The sequence below is a fragment of the Coffea arabica genome, chromosome 6e (assembly GCF_036785885.1).
Source record: "Coffea arabica cultivar ET-39 chromosome 6e, Coffea Arabica ET-39 HiFi, whole genome shotgun sequence".
NCBI classification, from domain to species: Eukaryota; Viridiplantae; Streptophyta; class Magnoliopsida; order Gentianales; family Rubiaceae; genus Coffea; species Coffea arabica.
In genome coordinates, this window is record NC_092321.1 from 61,047,096 (window position 1) to 61,066,273 (window position 19,178).

The 19,178-nt window shown below is 35.0% G+C and overlaps 2 protein-coding genes across 4 annotated transcripts; one reads left to right on the forward strand and one right to left on the reverse strand.

Moving 5' to 3' along the window:
- The first annotated feature begins 152 nt into the window (after window positions 1-152).
- LOC113697188 (ATP-dependent 6-phosphofructokinase 6) lies at window positions 153-3,712 on the forward strand. 3 transcript variants are annotated; one of them, XM_027216682.2, is made up of 13 exons: window positions 153-408; window positions 522-568; window positions 662-701; window positions 818-880; window positions 995-1,132; window positions 1,324-1,482; window positions 1,662-1,715; window positions 1,816-1,884; window positions 1,986-2,115; window positions 2,266-2,516; window positions 2,844-2,892; window positions 2,976-3,130; window positions 3,295-3,712. In XM_027216682.2, the coding sequence occupies exons 1-13, from the start codon at window positions 304-306 to the stop codon at window positions 3,499-3,501; spliced, it is 1,467 nt and encodes a 488-aa protein (XP_027072483.1). In that variant the 5' UTR covers window positions 153-303; the 3' UTR covers window positions 3,502-3,712. The 3 variants fall into 3 exon arrangements, with proteins under 3 accessions (XP_027072483.1, XP_071912037.1, XP_071912038.1); XM_072055936.1 differs by lacking the exon at window positions 522-568; XM_072055937.1 differs by lacking the exons at window positions 522-568; window positions 662-701.
- A 1,166-nt stretch (window positions 3,713-4,878) lies between these two features.
- LOC113694530 (protein DAY-LENGTH-DEPENDENT DELAYED-GREENING 1, chloroplastic) lies at window positions 4,879-12,201 on the reverse strand. The gene is made up of 7 exons (XM_027213359.2): window positions 11,199-12,201; window positions 10,798-10,883; window positions 8,708-8,881; window positions 7,171-7,285; window positions 6,299-6,396; window positions 5,881-6,016; window positions 4,879-5,268 (listed from the first exon to the last, which is right to left on the reverse strand). The coding sequence occupies exons 1-7, from the start codon at window positions 11,835-11,837 to the stop codon at window positions 5,200-5,202; spliced, it is 1,317 nt and encodes a 438-aa protein (XP_027069160.1). The 5' UTR covers window positions 11,838-12,201; the 3' UTR covers window positions 4,879-5,199.
- Window positions 12,202-19,178: the final 6,977 nt, after the last annotated feature.

Genomic DNA, 19,178 nt, shown 5'->3' on the forward strand with positions numbered 1-19,178 from the left:
GAGTTAATTGATTACTCAATATACAAAAACAAATTTTTAGTTGTTTTCCGAAATTTTTCCTTTTGAAAAAGTAACCTTTTTCAAATTTCAGTGCATATTTACTAAGTGAACATTTTAGTATCAAAGACTCTTTACATATGTGTGAATTTACATATTTGGAAAGGGCTTCTTCTCGTAGCTTCAAGACTTCGCTAGCAGGCATCTTTCTTGCTAGTATTTTTGTCTGTTACATGAGAGCCTATGCAATAAAACTCAACAGCCAAGTAGCTAATTTGCTGAAGAAGAAGAAGAGAGGTGGAGAATATGTCGACTGAAAATGGATGTGCTGAGCCAAAACTGGTCACTGGAGATGCCGGTTACGTCCTTGAAGACGTGCCCCACTTGTCCGACTACATTCCTGACCTTCTGGTACGTAAAACTTCATGATTCTGCAAATGGAAAACCATATTTGTACAATTATTTTTCAAGAATTCTATACCAAGTGAAACTTTCTTTTTTCGTGTTCTTCGTGTTGGTTGCAGACTTATCCTAATCCATTGCAAAACCATCATGCTTATTCAGTTGTTAAGTAAGTGTTTTAACTGCCCGCGACCATGCTATTTTTCTTGGTTTTTCATTGGTGTGTGGAATTGATGTTGCAAAACATTTTGTTCTGTGGCAGGCAATATTTTGTTAATGTGGATGACAGCGTTACAGAAAAGGTAATGGTACTCATTTTGATTGAGATTATTTTCCTGATGAAAGCGGAAAATTATTTTCCTGATCATTTTGTTCTTATGTTTTTTCCTAATTCATCTACTTGTGCTTGCGATTGTAGATTGTTGTAGGCAGAAGTAGCCCAAGAGGGACTCATTTTCGGCGTGCTGGACCTCGTCAGAAGGTTTCTTTTTTTGGTTCCTTCTTCAATTTTCTTTCAAGAATAAGATTCATCATTTTGCTAACAATGTTGAACCAATTATATTATGAAAGCTAAATTGGCTTGAATTTTCCTCAGGTTTGTTTTGAATCTGATGAAGTTCTTGCATGCATCGTGACTTGTGGAGGTCTCTGCCCCGGTTTAAACACAGTGATCAGGGAGTTAGTCTGCGGTTTACATGACATGTATGGCGTCAATAGCATTCTTGGAATAGAGGTAAATAAGTGTTCAATCAATGTTGACAGGACAGATATTTCTGCAACTGATTTTTCCTTTGTAGCAGTTCATGTTGGAGGGGAAGGACTAGGCTTCTTTTGTTTTTTCCTACTTCGTTTTGGTTCAATCCCACTGGAGGATGTTGAATGCCTGGAATGTGACTTAGTATGAATGTTCTTTTGTGATCACAGGATGGATACAAGGGATTCTATTCTCGGAATACTATCCCTTTAAGACCAAAAGTTGTGAATGATATTCACAGACGGGGCGGTACCATTCTTGGGACATCAAGAGGGGGCCATAATACATCAAAAATAGTAGACAGTATTCAGGATCGAGGAATTAATCAGGTATGGAGACTTGCCTTTCAATTCTCTTTTTTGATTTATGTGGTTCCTTTTGAATTATGGCTTCTGAGAAGCAGAAAGCATGTTTAGAACTCAATACTTGATTTTAGAACTTCTAACTTTGCGGTGAAGATTTTCCTGTTTATATTTGTGTTCAAGATGTATGACACCGAGTGTATCAGGTTTACATTATTGGAGGAGATGGTACTCATAAAGGAGCTGCAATGATCTTTGAGGTGATCCAGTTTCTCGCTTTTATTGGCTTTGGCTGTGTGATAAAATGCTTCAGATACTCTCGGGCTGGAAGAGTTGTTTGTTAACCTGGATTATTTGCAGGAAATCAGAAGGCGTGGCCTCAAAGTTGCTGTTGTTGGAATACCCAAGACCATTGACAATGACATACCGGTACTGCAATACATTCTCGTCCCCTCTTCTGATACAATAGCGCTTTTGAACTAAAAGGTTTACAAACGAAGTTCTTAGATCTTAAGCTTTACCTAATTCAGGTTATAGACAAATCCTTCGGTTTTGACACTGCTGTTGAGGAAGCTCAACGAGCCATCAATGCAGCTCATGTTGAAGCTGAAAGCATTGAGAATGGTATCGGTGTTGTCAAACTAATGGGACGTGATAGTGGTAAGTCTTCAACTCGGTAATTACAGCTTATAGTGTCTTCCAACTCCATAGGAACCATCCCTTCAATTGAACCATTGCTCTTTATGTGGCTGTCAAAAGTGACAACAATATCACTGAACTTTTGAGGCAATGGTTGTTTCACCCCTATAGGTTTTATTGCAATGTATGCAACTCTTGCGAGCCGAGATGTGGACTGCTGTTTGATTCCAGAGTCACCCTTTTTTCTGGAAGGACCTGGTGGACTCTTTGAACATATAAAAAACAGACTCAAAGAAAATGGGCACATGGTTCTTGTGATTGCCGAAGGAGCTGGGCAGGATCTTCTCAGAGAAAGCATGAAGGATGCTTCTGGAAACAAGCAGCTCCAAGACGTCGGCTTCTGGATATCTCAGAAGATCAAGGTTATTGTTGTTCAAGTCTTTGCTATAATCATCCTACTATAATGTGCTCTTTGTTTGTGGGCTATTTTAACAATAGGAGGATATAGTCATCCTTCTCAGAAAGTTTACTGCTTCTAGGAGGATATAGTCACACTCTTCACAATAACACAAATGCTTCAGCATATGCACTTGATTGATTGTATTACTACCAGGCAAGTGCCTCATGCAATTTTTGTTGCAAGTATAGATAATTGAATTTTCTATTACAGTTAAATGTATATTGAGTTTATTCTGCTCTGTGATCTCAAACTGGTATGTAAAATATCTCCCATGCTTGATGGTTTCCAGGATCACTTTTCGAAAGAGAAGAAAATGCCTGTAAATCTCAAATACATAGGTACGTCGAGAAGTTTCTATTCAGGATCTTGTCATGTTAACTTACGAAGCAATAATCTAAGTATGATTGATCGTTCATGGCAGACCCTACATATATGATCCGTGCCATTCCAGGCAATGCATCAGACAATGTCTACTGCACACTTCTAGCTCACAGCGCGATTCATGGCGCAATGGCAGGTTTCACAGGGTTTACAGTAGGGCCTGTTAATGCAAGACATGCTTACATACCCTTTTATGTGAGTTTGGTGTTTAGAGTCTTAATTTTCTTGTAGTCTTTCTGCTAGTTTCTTGATCCTAAATGTACAAAAATAAGCTAATTCTTCTGTTGGCAATAATTCGTTATATGTAACAGATTTGTGTCACTGTATGGTGTTAATGGTTTCGACTGACCATTTTGCAGCGCATAATAGAGAGACAGAATAAGGTGGGAATAACAGACCGGATGTGGGCAAGGCTCCTATCTTCAACCAACCAACCAAGTTTTCTGGACGCTAAAGATGTTGCTGAATCGAAGAAAGAAAAACCGCCATCATCGCAGTTGTTAAGTGATGATGATGGTGAAAATTTGCATAGAGAAAATCATTCAGGAAAATCTTATTTCTTGTGAAGAAGGGTTTGAAGGGGAGAGTTCCTGTAGCAAAGAGAATGTGTCAGAAGAGAAGTCATCCAACAAAGAGAATGAGAAAGGTCATCTGGATAACAGGCTGACAGCAAAACTATTTGTAGTTTTCTGTGTTCATGTCTGATTTTCAGTTAATTGCTGTTAACCTATGCGTATTTCGGGTTATCACTTTCTATCTTTAACTTTTCAGATTGCATGTTTGTCGTTTTTACTGCGAAAGTTATTGTGGTTATAAATATTAGGACATAGCAAATAGGATTAATATTTCCTACACTTACAGTGTATACACTATCAGCGTTGAATGAACGACAACTATGTAAAATTGAAATTTAAAATTTAATTTTTGCACACGTGTCATGAATCCAACAGTAATAGTGTATGCACTGTCAGTGTATATAAAATTAACTCATAAAAATATGGGTCTTAAAAATTTCAGTATCAAGTGAACGAAAAACATTCATAAAAACATGTGAGAATACAAAGGTGGTGTTTTTTAGATGTTGGTAAATCCTGCATCCCTGAGCCAGGTAGAGAGACACCCTTTTAGGTTTGGTTCACTATTCTTGAACACTTTTTAACTGGAAACGGATACTGACTGCAATTTACCAAACATCAGGGACCTCAGACATCCTCAGCACCAAGATTCAACATCATCCTTGAACCAAATCCAGCCTCAAAAGACCACACAGCCTCAATCAACCTCTTTCTTTCCATTCTACATGCAACCCTCAGAGAAGCTCATTTTTCTTGCCAATCAGAACACAGATCAGAGATGGTACCATTGACATTAAACTCACCATTACTGTACTTTAGATCCCTCTCCTCCAACGCACGCCATGCCGGCATCTTGTTTGATCACCGAAACCAGACACTGTGGCCTGTGGCCATGCCCAGAGTGAAATTCCACTTTTGGGAAAATCTACTTTTCGTCTCTAAATTTTGAGTTAGGAACACATTTTGTCCCCAAATTTTTAGATGCACCACATTTAGTACATGAATTAATTATTTTTTGCCATATTTAATTCAAAAACGGTAAATTGCTTAATTTGGATGGAGAAAGTCACGTGTTTGGCACGTGACCGTTGAGTAAAAACAATTTCTCAGTCAAAATCAACGGCCACGTCAGCCTTCTCCATCCAAATTGAATATTTTACCGTTTTTGGACTAAATGTGGTCCAAAATAATTAATTCATGTACTAAATGTGATGCGTCTAAAAGTTTGGGGACGAAATGTGTCCCTAAACTCAAAGTTTAAGGACGAAAAGTGGATTTTTCCCTTCCACTTTTCAAGTCCTTGATGTATTATGTTTTCCTTTCTCTATTTAAAGCTTGTGAAAATCTAAGTACCATATAAGCATGCAATTAAAAATGATAATGATGATTCTTTCATCATAACAGGATGCACTCCATCACTCATCACAATTTACAACAACTCTTGACCATGGTATGGAATTATATGTCTGGTATCTGGTTTGTAGCCCCCCAATGAAAAGAATGTTACTTTACACCTAAACCAGACAAAAAATTGGTTGCTCTGTTGTGGTACAACTTACAATGCTGAAAAGCCTCTATATTGAAACAAATACAACATGTATCCACCAAGCATCGGAAAAAATAATAGTCCTAAGTGCTGTAACTTGTGGCTACTTCTGACAGAGAGACGTAGAAAAGAAAGAATCATCTCTAATGCCTCTCCATTTCTCTGAAAATATTTGCTACCCTTGGGGATAACCTTGGCAAAAACTTGAATAACTGGAAAAAAAAAAAAAAAAGGATCAAAGCATCAGAAACACCTTGGCTAAGGAGTCAAAAGGGGGGAAAAAATCAAAGCATGAGAAACGCCTAGGCTAAGAAGTCAAAAAGGACAAAGACAACAAACAAATTGTTCGCCCCGTTCCCCCTCCCCTCCCCTCTCTTCCAGCATAAAGAAGGTTGCCAAAATCTGTATACCTGGACTTTGTGTTTGGTTTTAACAGTTTTGGAGATTGGATCATTATAGTAACTTTCCTTTTCCAGCTAAAATGATATTATACGTATAAAAGTTATGCTTTTCCAGCTACCATGTTACCCCCACCCAAAAGGAAACAGGAAAGGCAATGCACACTTCAGTACAAGATGAAGAACATGATCCAATTAGTGAGATCATTTGTTGAGAACAGAATTGTTAGGGAAAAAAAAAAAAAACTCTCTGTAGGTACATAGCTTGAACTGTAAAATATGTAATCATATTGTCAAGGAAATTAAAATGCAGAAAAAAAGGAAAAGAAAAGCATGATCAGGCAGAAATCACAAACACACATGGTAAAATGTTTTCCCAACATAAAAAAAATTCCACATATCATATTTTTTAGATAAAAAACGTACCCAGAGCTTCACGCAAGCATCAATAATAACTGGAACTAAACAGACAAAAATGGTAATGGCAGCCTCATCAACCTCAAGACCATAATGGTCAACTATTATCTCACATACAGTCTGCCAACCAGACTCTGAATGATACCTGCAGAGTCAGAAGAGCGAAGCAAGAGCATTAGTAGTTAATAGAATTTTTGTTGCTCAATAAACAAGTCAAATCATATCAAAAGTGCACTAAACATCCAAGATGGTTTCTTTTTTTTTTTTTTTTTTTTGGAGCATTCTAAGATGGGGTTATTATCCTATCTGAGATAACTAGCCTAAATTCAGCATGTGATCCAACTATGGCGGGACCAACTTCAATGAGAAATCACCACATCAAAAGTGAATAACTAATACATTAGAAAACAGAGAATAAAAATGTTACCCTAGAAATATATCAGTGACAAGTATAATTAGAAAAGCCTTCCCCGTGTCTGTAACATTGTTTAGCATCTTGTAGCCAGTAAATTTCAGCAGAGCTACCTGCAGAAGCAGGCATAAGTTGGCAAGATGATTGAAAGCGTTCAGTATAATATGGCAAGATGATCGAAAGAGTTCAGTATAATATGCTAATCTTCATATATGGATGCTGCAAGCAGAAAAAGCACAAAAACAAATTATCCTACGGCCTTCCTGACATTAACTACCCAAACAAGGTCACATCATCCAATTCCATCCATTTTATGTTAGCATTCCATTAATAAAACACGACTTTACACATCATATGTCCATCAAAACATGTTTCTCCATGAAACTATATGAATGTTCTATTGAAAATAAAGTACCAGAAGCAGAAAACTGGAATTACATTATATAGTTGCTCTTATAGTTGTATAAATATAGTTCTATAAATAAACAAACTAAGGCCTCTGAAAAGAATAGAAGCCTTATATAGTGAAACTAGAGTTGCTAGGAAAAAGGCCTGAAAGAGAAAACAGAAATTCTTAGTGGCTCTAAGGGCAAGAAACGTTTAAACATCAAAATCTTAGGCGCATAATCACTTGAAAATTGTGAAGCAAGAATGTCCTCAGATTTTTTGTTTTCTTTTGGGCCATGCAGTCATGGTAAGTGGGAAGCTTACTTATTAAACAAAAAAGTGCAAGTATGTTGACTTTTATTTTCAGAATGAAGTTCCTAAGAAATAAAAGAGATTGAAAGGAAGGGAAGCTTTAAGTGCAAAATCACACTAAGCTGTGAAATGGAATTATTAAAATAGGTATTTGAGTATAAAACTCAAAGAAAACGATGAGTACTCACTTGACTCTGATTGAAGTACAAAAGAATGAACAATGATACTCCAAAAACAATATCAGACCATATATTGGCAAATGCTCTACGATTCTCTAGCCTCTGCTGATCTCGTAACTCTAACCTGTTACATCACACAAAACATGAAAAGACATTAAATCTCTTAATATGATGTCCTAACTACTATCTATTAACATTTAATTACTGTTACGTGTGAGTTCAAGGTAGAGGTACGTATAATTTGAGTGAACAAATTAAAACTATTTGCAGCTTTCTGTAGTGCAACAATGAGTACTAGTCCAACAACTATGATGCAGTTTTTTGAACAGTGAACAGCAACATGAGATGACCAACAGCAAATGTGGCAGACTAGTTCAAGTTTTAAGTATAGTTCTAACTGACAGCTACAGCCTTGATTAGAGTATGAGAACCCTTTAAACCAATAAAAGCATGAAATTGTTAACTCAACCATTAAAAAACAAGAAAATTGTACAACTGTAACTTTTATTGGTGAACAAATTTCGATCAGATTCTCAACAATTGAAGTCCATGTTGTGAGATTGATAAACTTTTTTTTTGAAGTAACTAGACAATTTGGTTTCCATGAAATTGCTAACTACAATGTAGATAACTCTATAAATGAGCCTTGCAATCAATGAATTACTTCATGATTAAAGAAAATCTACAGAAACTATCTCCACATCATTTCTATGTATATTAAGAGACAAAGAGTAAATGGGATTTGTATAGTATAGTAGCCAATAACAAGGTAATTACTGTCAAGAAACTGCATCACGCACACTCATCTCCGTGGACATCCAACGTTAACTGGCTCCATTTAATTACATGAAATTAATCAGATCATTCCTAAATCAGTGTTATATTAACAGTTTGACTTTCTACTCTTGCAGCATGATTCAAGGCCCGTTAATCTAAAGTAATGTGCAGGACAGCCATTAAATCCAAATTCTAACTCATCCAAAGACCTTTTCAAGGTGGATAAAGGTAGAAAGTTGGGAGGAGAAAATCAGAGGGAAATCATAATCGCTCCAATGCCTTGTAGGAGTCTCATCTAGAGAGGGAATTAAATGGAATCCTACCATTTTTTATGCAAATGCTGCAAGGCATTTTTGAGAAATTGTGAGAAGCTGGATTATATAAGCATAGTTTCCTACTTTTTCCTTTTTAGTTCCCTAGGTCTATGTATTTAGGTAATCTCAAGTAAATATTCTGAAAAATCAACCAAAGCTAGACACTGGCATTGTGAGGAGTAACTATATCATGAATACAGCAGGAAGCACTTTTCGTCGTTGTTAAAACATCTCCCGTAACAATTTGGAGAAAGCCACATATTATCTCCAATAGAGTTTTTGTAAAGTTGAGACCATCTAAGCTTTTCAATTCAATCTTCTCTATACAACCAAACTTCCACTCTTAAGATCCAAATGTTTTCCGTCCAGCTACCTAAATTAATTTGTCAACTTAATATCAGAATGACTGAATAAGATGCTAAAGCAACAAAATTAACACCACAAATCAGTCTTACGCCTTATGGTGTAATTCCATCCACAGCTCCTCTTCAGAGAGAGGTGGCGATTTACCAATCTCTACCTCAAGCCTATACCGGGCTTTCTCCAGCTTTATCTCCTGGACCATTTCAAGCTTCTGACTTCTTCTCACATCAAGCATCTGTGCTGCTAATGGTACTGTCTTGACATATCTATTGAAGACATGAAAGTCAATTAATCAGAATTTCTTATTTGCATTCACATTTGCTGCATAAATTACAAAAACAAGTACATCTTTCAAGGCACAATTTGAAACACACTTGCATCCTAAGTTCATGGTATCACATGATGACGAAGCCATTAATGATGTTGCTGATAGTTTGATGCAGGAAACAAAGAGGAATTAATGAAAAACTCTGAGGACAGGTTTATCATGTTTTGTAGGAGACAAGATTAAATGAAAATTATGAAATACAAGATACATTCAGAAATGAATAGCTAAAGTTTATCTCTTTGAAGGACAACCAACATCTTAATCAGAAAATTCCAAACTAAAGATGTGCAAATGTTTTCTTAATCAGAAAATTCAAAACTAAAGGCACTTCTAACATGTAGGCATGTCGAGATATAAGCTTCCAAGTAATTCTAACGTGCAAATGTTTTCTTGGAAATTATGAGAATTTTCAAGGTAAGACACATTGTCTAACGTGCCTTACTTCTTGTAGCTCATGGAACAGTTTTAGAAATCACTTGTTGATAAATTTTCATTCTCAAATCTAAATATACTCCTTAATTAGAACCTGTAAAGTTTTATCTTCTTTTGATTAGGTAGTGATTTCCTGTTAGAAAATCTCTAGTTACCATTCTGTCTCTAGTAAGTTATAAAATACAGGTGAATTGTGCTCAACTTCTCGTGACTACAAGGTGAGTTTTGCTTTTGAGAGGAAAAGAAAAGAAAGCCAAAGGTGCTCCTGCTAGGATGTTCAGCTAATGAATGACGTTCTTCCATTTTCACTTCTTCATAGAATTCTAGTAGCTGAGTAGAGGTAAAAAAAATATGGCTTGCAAGCTACAAATAACTAAGACCCTTAGAGTACGCTTTCAATCTGGTAACTGATTAAGAGTTTCTATAGGGAGTTGGACTACTTTTCTGCTAAAAGATTACTAGCCAATGGGAATAATTGATTTCTGACAGAAAAGTCATACCATTCCAGCAATGATTCTGGAAAAACAATAAATATCCAAATCTGGAAGAACCAAAAAGGATGATACTGAATTTCTAACACAATTCTGTTCTTCACGCTTAAGATCAAAAGTCAAAGCAACTTATTCTAGCATCTAGTTGGAACCTCTGCCAAAAATTCTCATTACTGTATCTTCCATTTTCTCTTAAGTGGCTATATTCCCAGCCATTTCTTTAAGATGCTCACTATGACCAACTAATGCAATTTCATGCAAACCAAGGCAATCATCAACACTGATAAAAAACTTCTGGAACATTAACAAAATAGTTGCAACTTTGTTCCTTAAATCCCTAAAACCAAACTCGCTCATCTAATTTGGTAAGAGTGGTGAAAGCCAACTTAATTAACCTATTCAGAAAATTATCAGGTCAAGCCTGATCATTAACAGCCTACTCACCAGACTGGATATGATAAGAAATGACATAAAGCTTCAAAATTTTCATCAGTGTTGTGCAGTACTCATCCAAGCCGCATATCCTACCTGAAAGTGTGTCCCTGAACCACCCATATCAGAAAATGTACAAGACCTAGAATGGACAAGACCCAGGTTGACATCAAAATAATAGCATGGTTAATGTCCAGCTACTTCATATGCGTATCTACTTCTCCCTCAAAATGAGCTAAGAGAAGAAACTATTGTTCAGTTACAAGAAACTAGAATTAACTTTTAAGAAGTCCTGATTTCTGCAACAGTCACTTTTGAGCTGAATTGATGAAGAGTATTTGTGATTGCAATTAGCATTTGCAGATTAAATCATAAAGGCGCTAATTTGTGATAAAATCATAAAAATCTCAAAAAAAGGAAAAAATGATTTCTCTTGGTCAATGTGCCTATGTAAATAATACACAAACAACTCAATAATGCATTTCGTATTAATGCTAACCTGTCCAGAAACGGCATAAGGACAAAGTCGTGAACCAAAAAGTCTAAAGCGCATGGAATTATTATCAATACTGCCAAAAATTTAGCCTGAAAAAAATAAGGAAGTAAAGGGAACTCAGCAAGTAACATAATTAAGAGGCAAATATCGATACCACAAGCAGATCTAACAAGGTCAATATATTCAAGAAATTGCAAAGGTGATTACAACATATGAAAACAAAAGATGCCGGGGTAAAATAGATCTGAGTCTTCAACCATGAATCTAAAAAAGCTAAGGCAGAAGACCTACTCAGAATATATTCTAAATAAACCCCTTAATTAAGCTTAGCACAAGTAGAGGAATCAACTTTTATCAAATTCTTATTGGAATCAAACGAGTCAAAGGTTTGAAAATGCACTCACTGAATTGAATGATGCATAACGAAAAACACGATCCTCATATAGTATTTCATCATCTTCCCTGCCAAAGATCGCATCCCTCACTGACTTCACCAAACCTCCCCTAGGTATCATCTGAACAGGATCTTCCCTAGCCTCCTCTACAGATTTTCCAACTGCACCATTCGAGCTATGAATCCACGACGAGTCATTGCCATTATCATTTGTTTCATCTGCAAGCCAGTCCTCCCACCTCCTATTCTCCTCATTCCTACTATCCTCCTGTGCTTCCCTCAACTCAATAATCGCCTCAGCTCTCCTTTTCCAAGCCTCAAACTTCTCATTATCTGATAACTCCTCATCCCCAGATAACGCCTCATCCCCTGAATCTTCTGATTCCAACGAATCTTCAAGCATATCATCATCCTTTAGACCAAGCCAATTCCCATCATCGTCCAAAAAGAACCTCTGCCACCAACTCCTCCTTTTAAAATGCTTTTTCTTGGCTTTTGGCACCAACCCACAAAATCTTTTCCTCCCAAAGCTCAACTGAACCAAACCACTTTTCAGACAACGTGAATAATTCAAGGAACTTTTATTGGCATTTCCCTCGAAAAAGACCAAGTTATCACATAACACCATTGAAGTGCTCATCAATAACATGTATGAAATAAGCCCACATTTTTCAACCTCATACAGCAACAAAGTTGCAATCTTGCTCAAAGAAATTCACCAAGAAGACAAAGGAAACCATGGAATCAATCAGAAATTTAGAACCCACAAATGCATTATCATATCTTTAACAAACTTGAAATCTATCTTATCTTCGAGACTACTATGAATTGAACAAGCATACTCCCTAAGAAACAGACTAGCTAATGAAAACTGTGACACAGTTATCCAAAATATTTATCTAAATTGGACCAAACCCACAAAAGTGAAGAGACTGGATCACTGAAGTGGACTGCTGGTTCCAGGGGGTTGATGGTCCAACCATCTTTAGGCAGACAAAGAGGATAACGGTTTTTGTGTCTAATTTTTTTGGTTTAGATAAACCTGTGTTTGGCCGTTTGACAGTTTTACCCTCCAGTACAAGAGTATTCAACCATTATTAATTGTAGGGAAATCTTATAGGGGAATGTAGGTAATTCGATGGAGCAGTCTATTTTTCTCCCCTCTAATTCTTGAAGGGTCCATCTTTGATAATGCAGTGATTGGTGTGATTCACATTTGTGGACAGTGTACTTTCCTTTGTTTTCTTGTTTTATTTGACAGATATTCAAAACTTTTTGTTAAAATTTTGATGTAGTCACAAGTTATCTTTTTTCCTTTTGAAATCTGATTAAATCTATAGAATGGATTAGTGGGTATACCAGTAATTTTAACCAACAGATAACGGAAGAGAATTCTAGTAGATGAGAAAGTATGTGAAAAAGAAAGTTCATTGATATTAGTGCGTGCCCATTTGTATTTTCTTCTTTTTATTATTTTTGAAGCGTTCAAAGTGTTCTCGCATTTTATTAAATAAATTTTTTCGCCTTTCACTCTTGAAATAATAATTTTATGTTTTTAATAAAATCAAATCAATAAGATTTCATCCCAAACTAGATTTTGGACTACTTTTTATCCTGAATTCATGACGTTATCCACACATGATCATTTTTTTAATAGCAAAGAGGTTAGATTTTTTTTTTCCGTTAACCAAATAATTCGATTCATATTCATTTTTGCTTCTAGAATAAGGAAAATCTGACCTAAAGCATATTTGTTTTTCTTAAAAAAGTGAGGTTTGACCCAATTCATATCCATTTTTTACTAAAAAAAAAAGTAAGGTTTAATGTTTTTGTATATAAACAATGACTGACACGTGGGTCATATAGTAATTTCAAGCTTAAATATGATCAGAAATTTAGGTTAAGATTAAATTTTGTCAAATTGAATTTATAAGAAATGTAAAATTAACATTTTAAGAGTGAATGACAAAAATGTTCATTTAATAAAATGTGAGAAACATTTAAATAATTTTCCCATTCATCAAATCTCACTTGATGGTCTAGAATGACGCTTTCTTACAAGGGATAATTTCACAAACCTCCCCCGAGGTTTCTGACACTTGCACTGACCCTCCTAAGGTTTTAAAAATTTCACTGATCACCCTTGCTTTTGAGATTTGGTAACAATTCAGTCCAAATAGGATTAAAATATTATTTTCATGAGTGAGATGAGATTTTTATTCCATGAATGCCTTTGGTCCCTGTATTAATAGAAGATTGCAAGTTATTAAAAGGTTGAAATGATTAGTAAAGCTGAGGGAATGTAAATGCAATTCAGGAACTTTCAAGCACCACATAGAAACATAAGTAATGTTTTAATAGCCATAGCAACATCTACCTACAAGTTCTAAACCACCAAATTTTTTATTCAACCGCAAGTGTATATAAACATCACAATTGCATTTACACCCTCAAGAGTAGCAAGAGTTTGGGTACATAAAAAGTTGTTGTTTTGTGCTACATTTAGAGTTCATAATGAAAACATTTAGCAGAAATTATGGCCTCTTCAAGCCATAGGGGGAGAATCATGAAATTCACCCACATCTTTCAACAACAAAATACAAATTTTACTTAAGATTCAGAAAAAACACACCAACATTTACTTCAACTCTTAATATATTCCTATTAGGGTAAATTTTATATACATTGAAAGTGTATATACTATCACCGTTATATTCATGATACTGTGCAAAAGTTGAATTTCAAATCCAAATTTTGCATAGTTGTCAGTCATCCAAAACTGACATTATATATACTGTTAGTGTAGGAAAGATTAATTATTTCTATTATCTCTTACCGTATAAATTTACACATAACAACAAGATACATGAAGTACAATAATTTAGCTTTATTACTAACTCAAAAATCTACTGATCAAGCAAAATAGTTTATAATGTATTGTAGATAATATACTAGTTTTCTTGAAACAAATTCACAAGAACCTTTTTTAATTGTAGGCTAAGATGAAAAGGAAATTCAAACCTTGGTTTCTACTTTAAATCATCTTCACTCCCAACAAATGAACAATGTCTTCACTTTGTCTCCATTTTCTTCTTCTTTTTTCTTTTTTTTTTCATCTCTATTTCTTCCCTTCTAGTTATATGGCTACAATATCAAAAACTTGTTCAATCATCCTTGTCAAATCATACTAGGCACAAAAATGGCACCAAATTTCTTGGCACCTTTCTGTAACGAAGTTTTAATCAGTTTAATTAGACATTAAATTTTTGTATTCTAGTTAAATATAATTAACTAATCCAAATGACACCAAATTTTTGTTACCCAAATTTACGTTAGTTATTAGTCCCAACTTCATAGGACAAAGTGGTAATTTCATCTACCATGATGTAAGCAAAGGGCCCCAAATCTCTGTCATGGGAGGTCAATGAAAATTTTAAAACCTCAGGGGATGTTAGTGCAAGTATTAGAAACTTCAGGGGAGCTTTGTCAAATTATCTAAGATTCAGCACGCATGTTGCCTAAGTTCAAATAATTGCACATCACTAGTTCTTGCACCTGATCTTCTCGATCTTTCCCTCTCCTTTTCTCTTTTAATTTCTTGCTTTTTCTTGGTGGGATAGGAAGATATTTGTGAAGATAGGTGAAAATATCACAATAAATTTTGAAGCTAAATCTTTGTGTACAGTTTTAGTACTCTAGCTCTCCCGCGAGAAAAAGGACTAAAAAGAGGTTAATCAAACAATACCTTAAGGGATAATTGCAGAAACCTCTCCTGAGATTTCTGACACTTGCACTGATCTCTCCTGTGGTTTGAAAAATTATACTGACCTCCCCTGAACTTACTAATCCTTTGCAAATTCAGTCCAAACGATTAAAATATTATTTTAGGGAGTGAAATTAGAATTTTGTACCAGATTTGTCCTTTGTGCTATATGTCCAATGAATGACAAAGTATTACAAATCAATTAACAATTAATAAACTTTAAAGAGTGTAGTTTATGGGCAAATACACATTACCTATTTAAAGTACCGGCTCTTTATGAGTATTTTACTTTCAAACATTTAATTTATGATAAATATATCAATGTTTGTAAGTAAAATTTAAAAAGTGTTACAGTAATATTCTTACAAAAAGAAATCGGTAGGTTATCTATTTAATATAAATTAAATATTTAAAATAAAAAAAAGAAATGGCCCATAAAGTATTAATTTTTTATGACTTTCATCCATTAGATGAGTAAAGTATTGGTTATTTATGACCATTTTATTCTGAATCATTTAATTTATGTTAAATACATAAATATTTGTAACTAAAATTAAAGAAATGTTACATTAATATTTTTACGGAAGGGAAACTGGTAGATTTTGTATTTAACAAAAATTAAATTTTTTAGAGTAAATACAAATCTTTGTACTCTCAAATATTTAATTTTTGTTAAATACAAAATCTACCAGTTTCCCTTCCGTAAAAATATTAATGTAACACTTTTTCAATTTTAGTTACAAACATTTATGTATTTAACATAAATTAATTATTCAGAATAAAATACCCATAAAGAGCCAATACTTTACTCATCTAATGGATGAAAACCATAAAGAATTAATACTTTATGGGCCATTTCTTTTTTTTTATTTTAAATATTTAATTTATATTAAATAGATAACCTACCGATTTCTTTTTGTAAGAATATTACTGTAACACTTTTTAAATTTTACTTACAAACATTGATATATTTATCATAAATTAAATGTTTGAAAGTAAAATACTCATAAAGAGCCGGTACTTTAAATAGATAATGTGTATTTGCCCATAAACTACACCCTTTAAAGTTTATTAATTGTTAATTGATTTGTAATACTTTGTCATTCATTGGACATATAGCACAAAGGACAAATCTGGTACAAAATTCTAATTTCACTCCCTAAAATAATATTTTAATCGTTTGGACTGAATTTGCAAAGGATTAGTAAGTTCAGGGGAGGTCAGTGCAATTTTTTAAATTATAGGGGAGGTTAGTGCAAGTGTTAGAAACCTCAGGGGAGGTTCTGCAATTATCCCATACCTTAAATGAGACAAATGTATACGAAGCAAAGAAGAACCAATACAAATTTTCACCCAACTTTCTAGAATATCTCATTTTAGTTTTTAGAGTTTGAAACGAAAATCTCATTTTACATTTTTTTACATTTCAAGTTCACATAATAATCATGCAATACTTTCACGTAAGCTTGCTAAAAATAAGCATAGTAGCTGCTCATGGAAGCCAATGCAGAAAGAAACTTAGACCTCTAAATTCTGTACCATCACGTCTAATACCACTAGTATTAAAAAAATAAACAAAAATATAATTACACACAATGATAAACACATTTTTGTTATATCAGTAAAAGTGAATGACCAAAAAGTCACTAAACTATTAAGTATGACAAGGATTAATTATCAAACTTTTTTTTTGTGGCCACAAAGGTCACTAAATTGGTAAAACCTAACCACCAAGGTCATTTTGTCAAGCTCCACTCGTAAAACAATTGATAAATTATTAAAATTTAACGATTTTTTTTTACAAAATGACATTTGGCAACCCGTTGTTTTGTCAGTAGAAATTGACAACATGACTTTACTAATCTGTTTTCACCAGTTTAGTGACCTTTATGACCACATAAAAAATTTAGTGATCTACCCGTGTCATACTTAATAGTTTAATGACCTTTCTGGCCATTCACTTTATCTGTAAAATTCACCAACTCTTGCATTATACTGTACGCGATAAAAATTTCAAGTCTGCAAAACGACAAGAAAAAGGAATACACGACAAATATGTGATATATAAATTTAAGAGAAATATGGGGTACAATCTCTGGAAGTTTCTCAAACTTATGGAGAGTTTCCTTCGATTCTTCTCCTCGAACGCCAATCCAAGGGTTTCGCAGCTTGTTCTTGGATCCACCACCGATTCCTTCAAATCTTGATATAGAAGATTTGAAGAACTTTAGAAGATATTTGAAGACTCAAGTCTTGATATCTGGGAGACTTGGAGAGCTTGAAGAGCCGAACCTTTGTAGGTTGGAGCTTCAATGCTTTGAGCGTATATGATGCTCTTTGAAGTCCCTCTGTGTATTTTTTTGTGTGTCCTTGATTTGGTTGAGAGACCTCTATTTATAGCTGTAGCAAGGGGTAGAGGTTGAAGACCTGTGTACCACTTTACTTGTCTTGCAAGACGTGCAGTCATATTAGGACTGCGCTAGCCAAATATTATCTCTTTATTTTATATTTATTAATAAAGAGATAAGTAATTCCTCGATTGGCCAAACTCGTGGGGACACGTGACGTGGCGCCGTTTGACTGGTCAGGCTATTGCAGTATATAAGAAATATACTTGGATTGAACAACTCTAAATATTATCCCTTTAATAAGAAATAAATACTTAGATATTTATCCAATAGGCATGTGATATGATATGATTTGGTTGGTGGAGATATCTCTGCAATTTAAATTGATCTGGAACACCTCACCTTGACACGTGGCAAAATATAATTGGTCATTTAATAACCAATTTTTCCAAGTGTACATGCCATATGGCAATATCCGATTGGACAAAAATATTTTATAGACCAATGGTAGTTTTTGGAATTTAATTAAAATTCCATTGTCTACAAATGCCCCCTCGAAACTTGAGCGTGAATGCTGGATATCGGAGCAAATTTTGAACGGACAAGTTTTGACACATAATTTTTTTTTGCTTCAATTTGAACACCACTGACATATTAGTTTTCAAGTGAAACCCATAAATGGGCTAAACTTCAAGCTTTGCAAACTTTATATCAATTACTTGTATCACATATGATAGTTACGTGGAATACCAACAATGCATCCCCTATTGAGCTCAATTTCCAAGATTGCTAGCTTTCAATTTCCCGAAGCCGGACCACCTTATATCAATTTCCCAATGCAATCCCGTAGTCCAGTGTCATGCATGGCTAGCTTTCAATTGCTAGCTTTCAATTTCCCAATGCAATCCCGTAGCTTTACTCAAAATTTTGCACTTGGTATATCAATTCGTGAGCTTTGCTCATGAGATGGCCATGTGGGATCCACCAATTCATGCAACATTAGTTATATCAATTTCAGGATCATGCCAAGGCTTTGTCGGACCATCAACTCCAGGAGCAATGCCGTGACCTCTGAATTGGTGATAAAGTAGCCACCAATTTTAATTATAACCATTTGTCCTCAAGAAAGCCCAATGTACTGATTTGTGGGACATTGCATATTACATGCCTGATCATTCACGTGCAAGCCATTTCAAAGATGAAATCCTAAGAATCCAAGTGAACTCATATGCCTCTTGTTGATTAATCCTACACGGAACTCCACCGCTCCGAAATTCGAGACCATTTCTTCTTGTTAGCCTTGGGAACTCAAGCTGCAAACCGCTAAGAACTCCTCTAATATGACCAGGACACTTGAGCTGACAGCCTCCATTCCTTGTTAGTCTCAAAGTCCAAGCAATTTAGAAGTTCGAAACCCAATTGCAATGGAGACCACTATCAGCTAATCTCCCAAAACTTATAAAGACTTCGCGAGAAAAATTCTCTTCGATCAAAGGAGTCCAATTGATCATAGAAATCATAGGAACCACGGAACTCCACCGCTTCGCAAGTTTCCATGCCGACATGACTTGCTCAGCTTATAGGAGTTGGTTGCGACAAGAATTCCTTCCAAGGCCAACATGAATGGAAGCTATATCGCATGGGATAATAAACTGGTCCTTTTTAGAAGCAAGCCCCCCGAAACCAGTTTAGAATCCACTTCCCAATAGACAGCCGACTTAATTGCTAGGAACCCCTGAAGATATCCCTCAAACGATTGAAGCGGACCAGGAAGCTAGTTGTATTTGAACTCAACTTTCTCCCGGATTTGTAGTATAGGCTTTTCCTATAAATCCCCCAAGTCCAAAGCCGTGAACTTGCTCAAGAGAGAAAAAAAAAA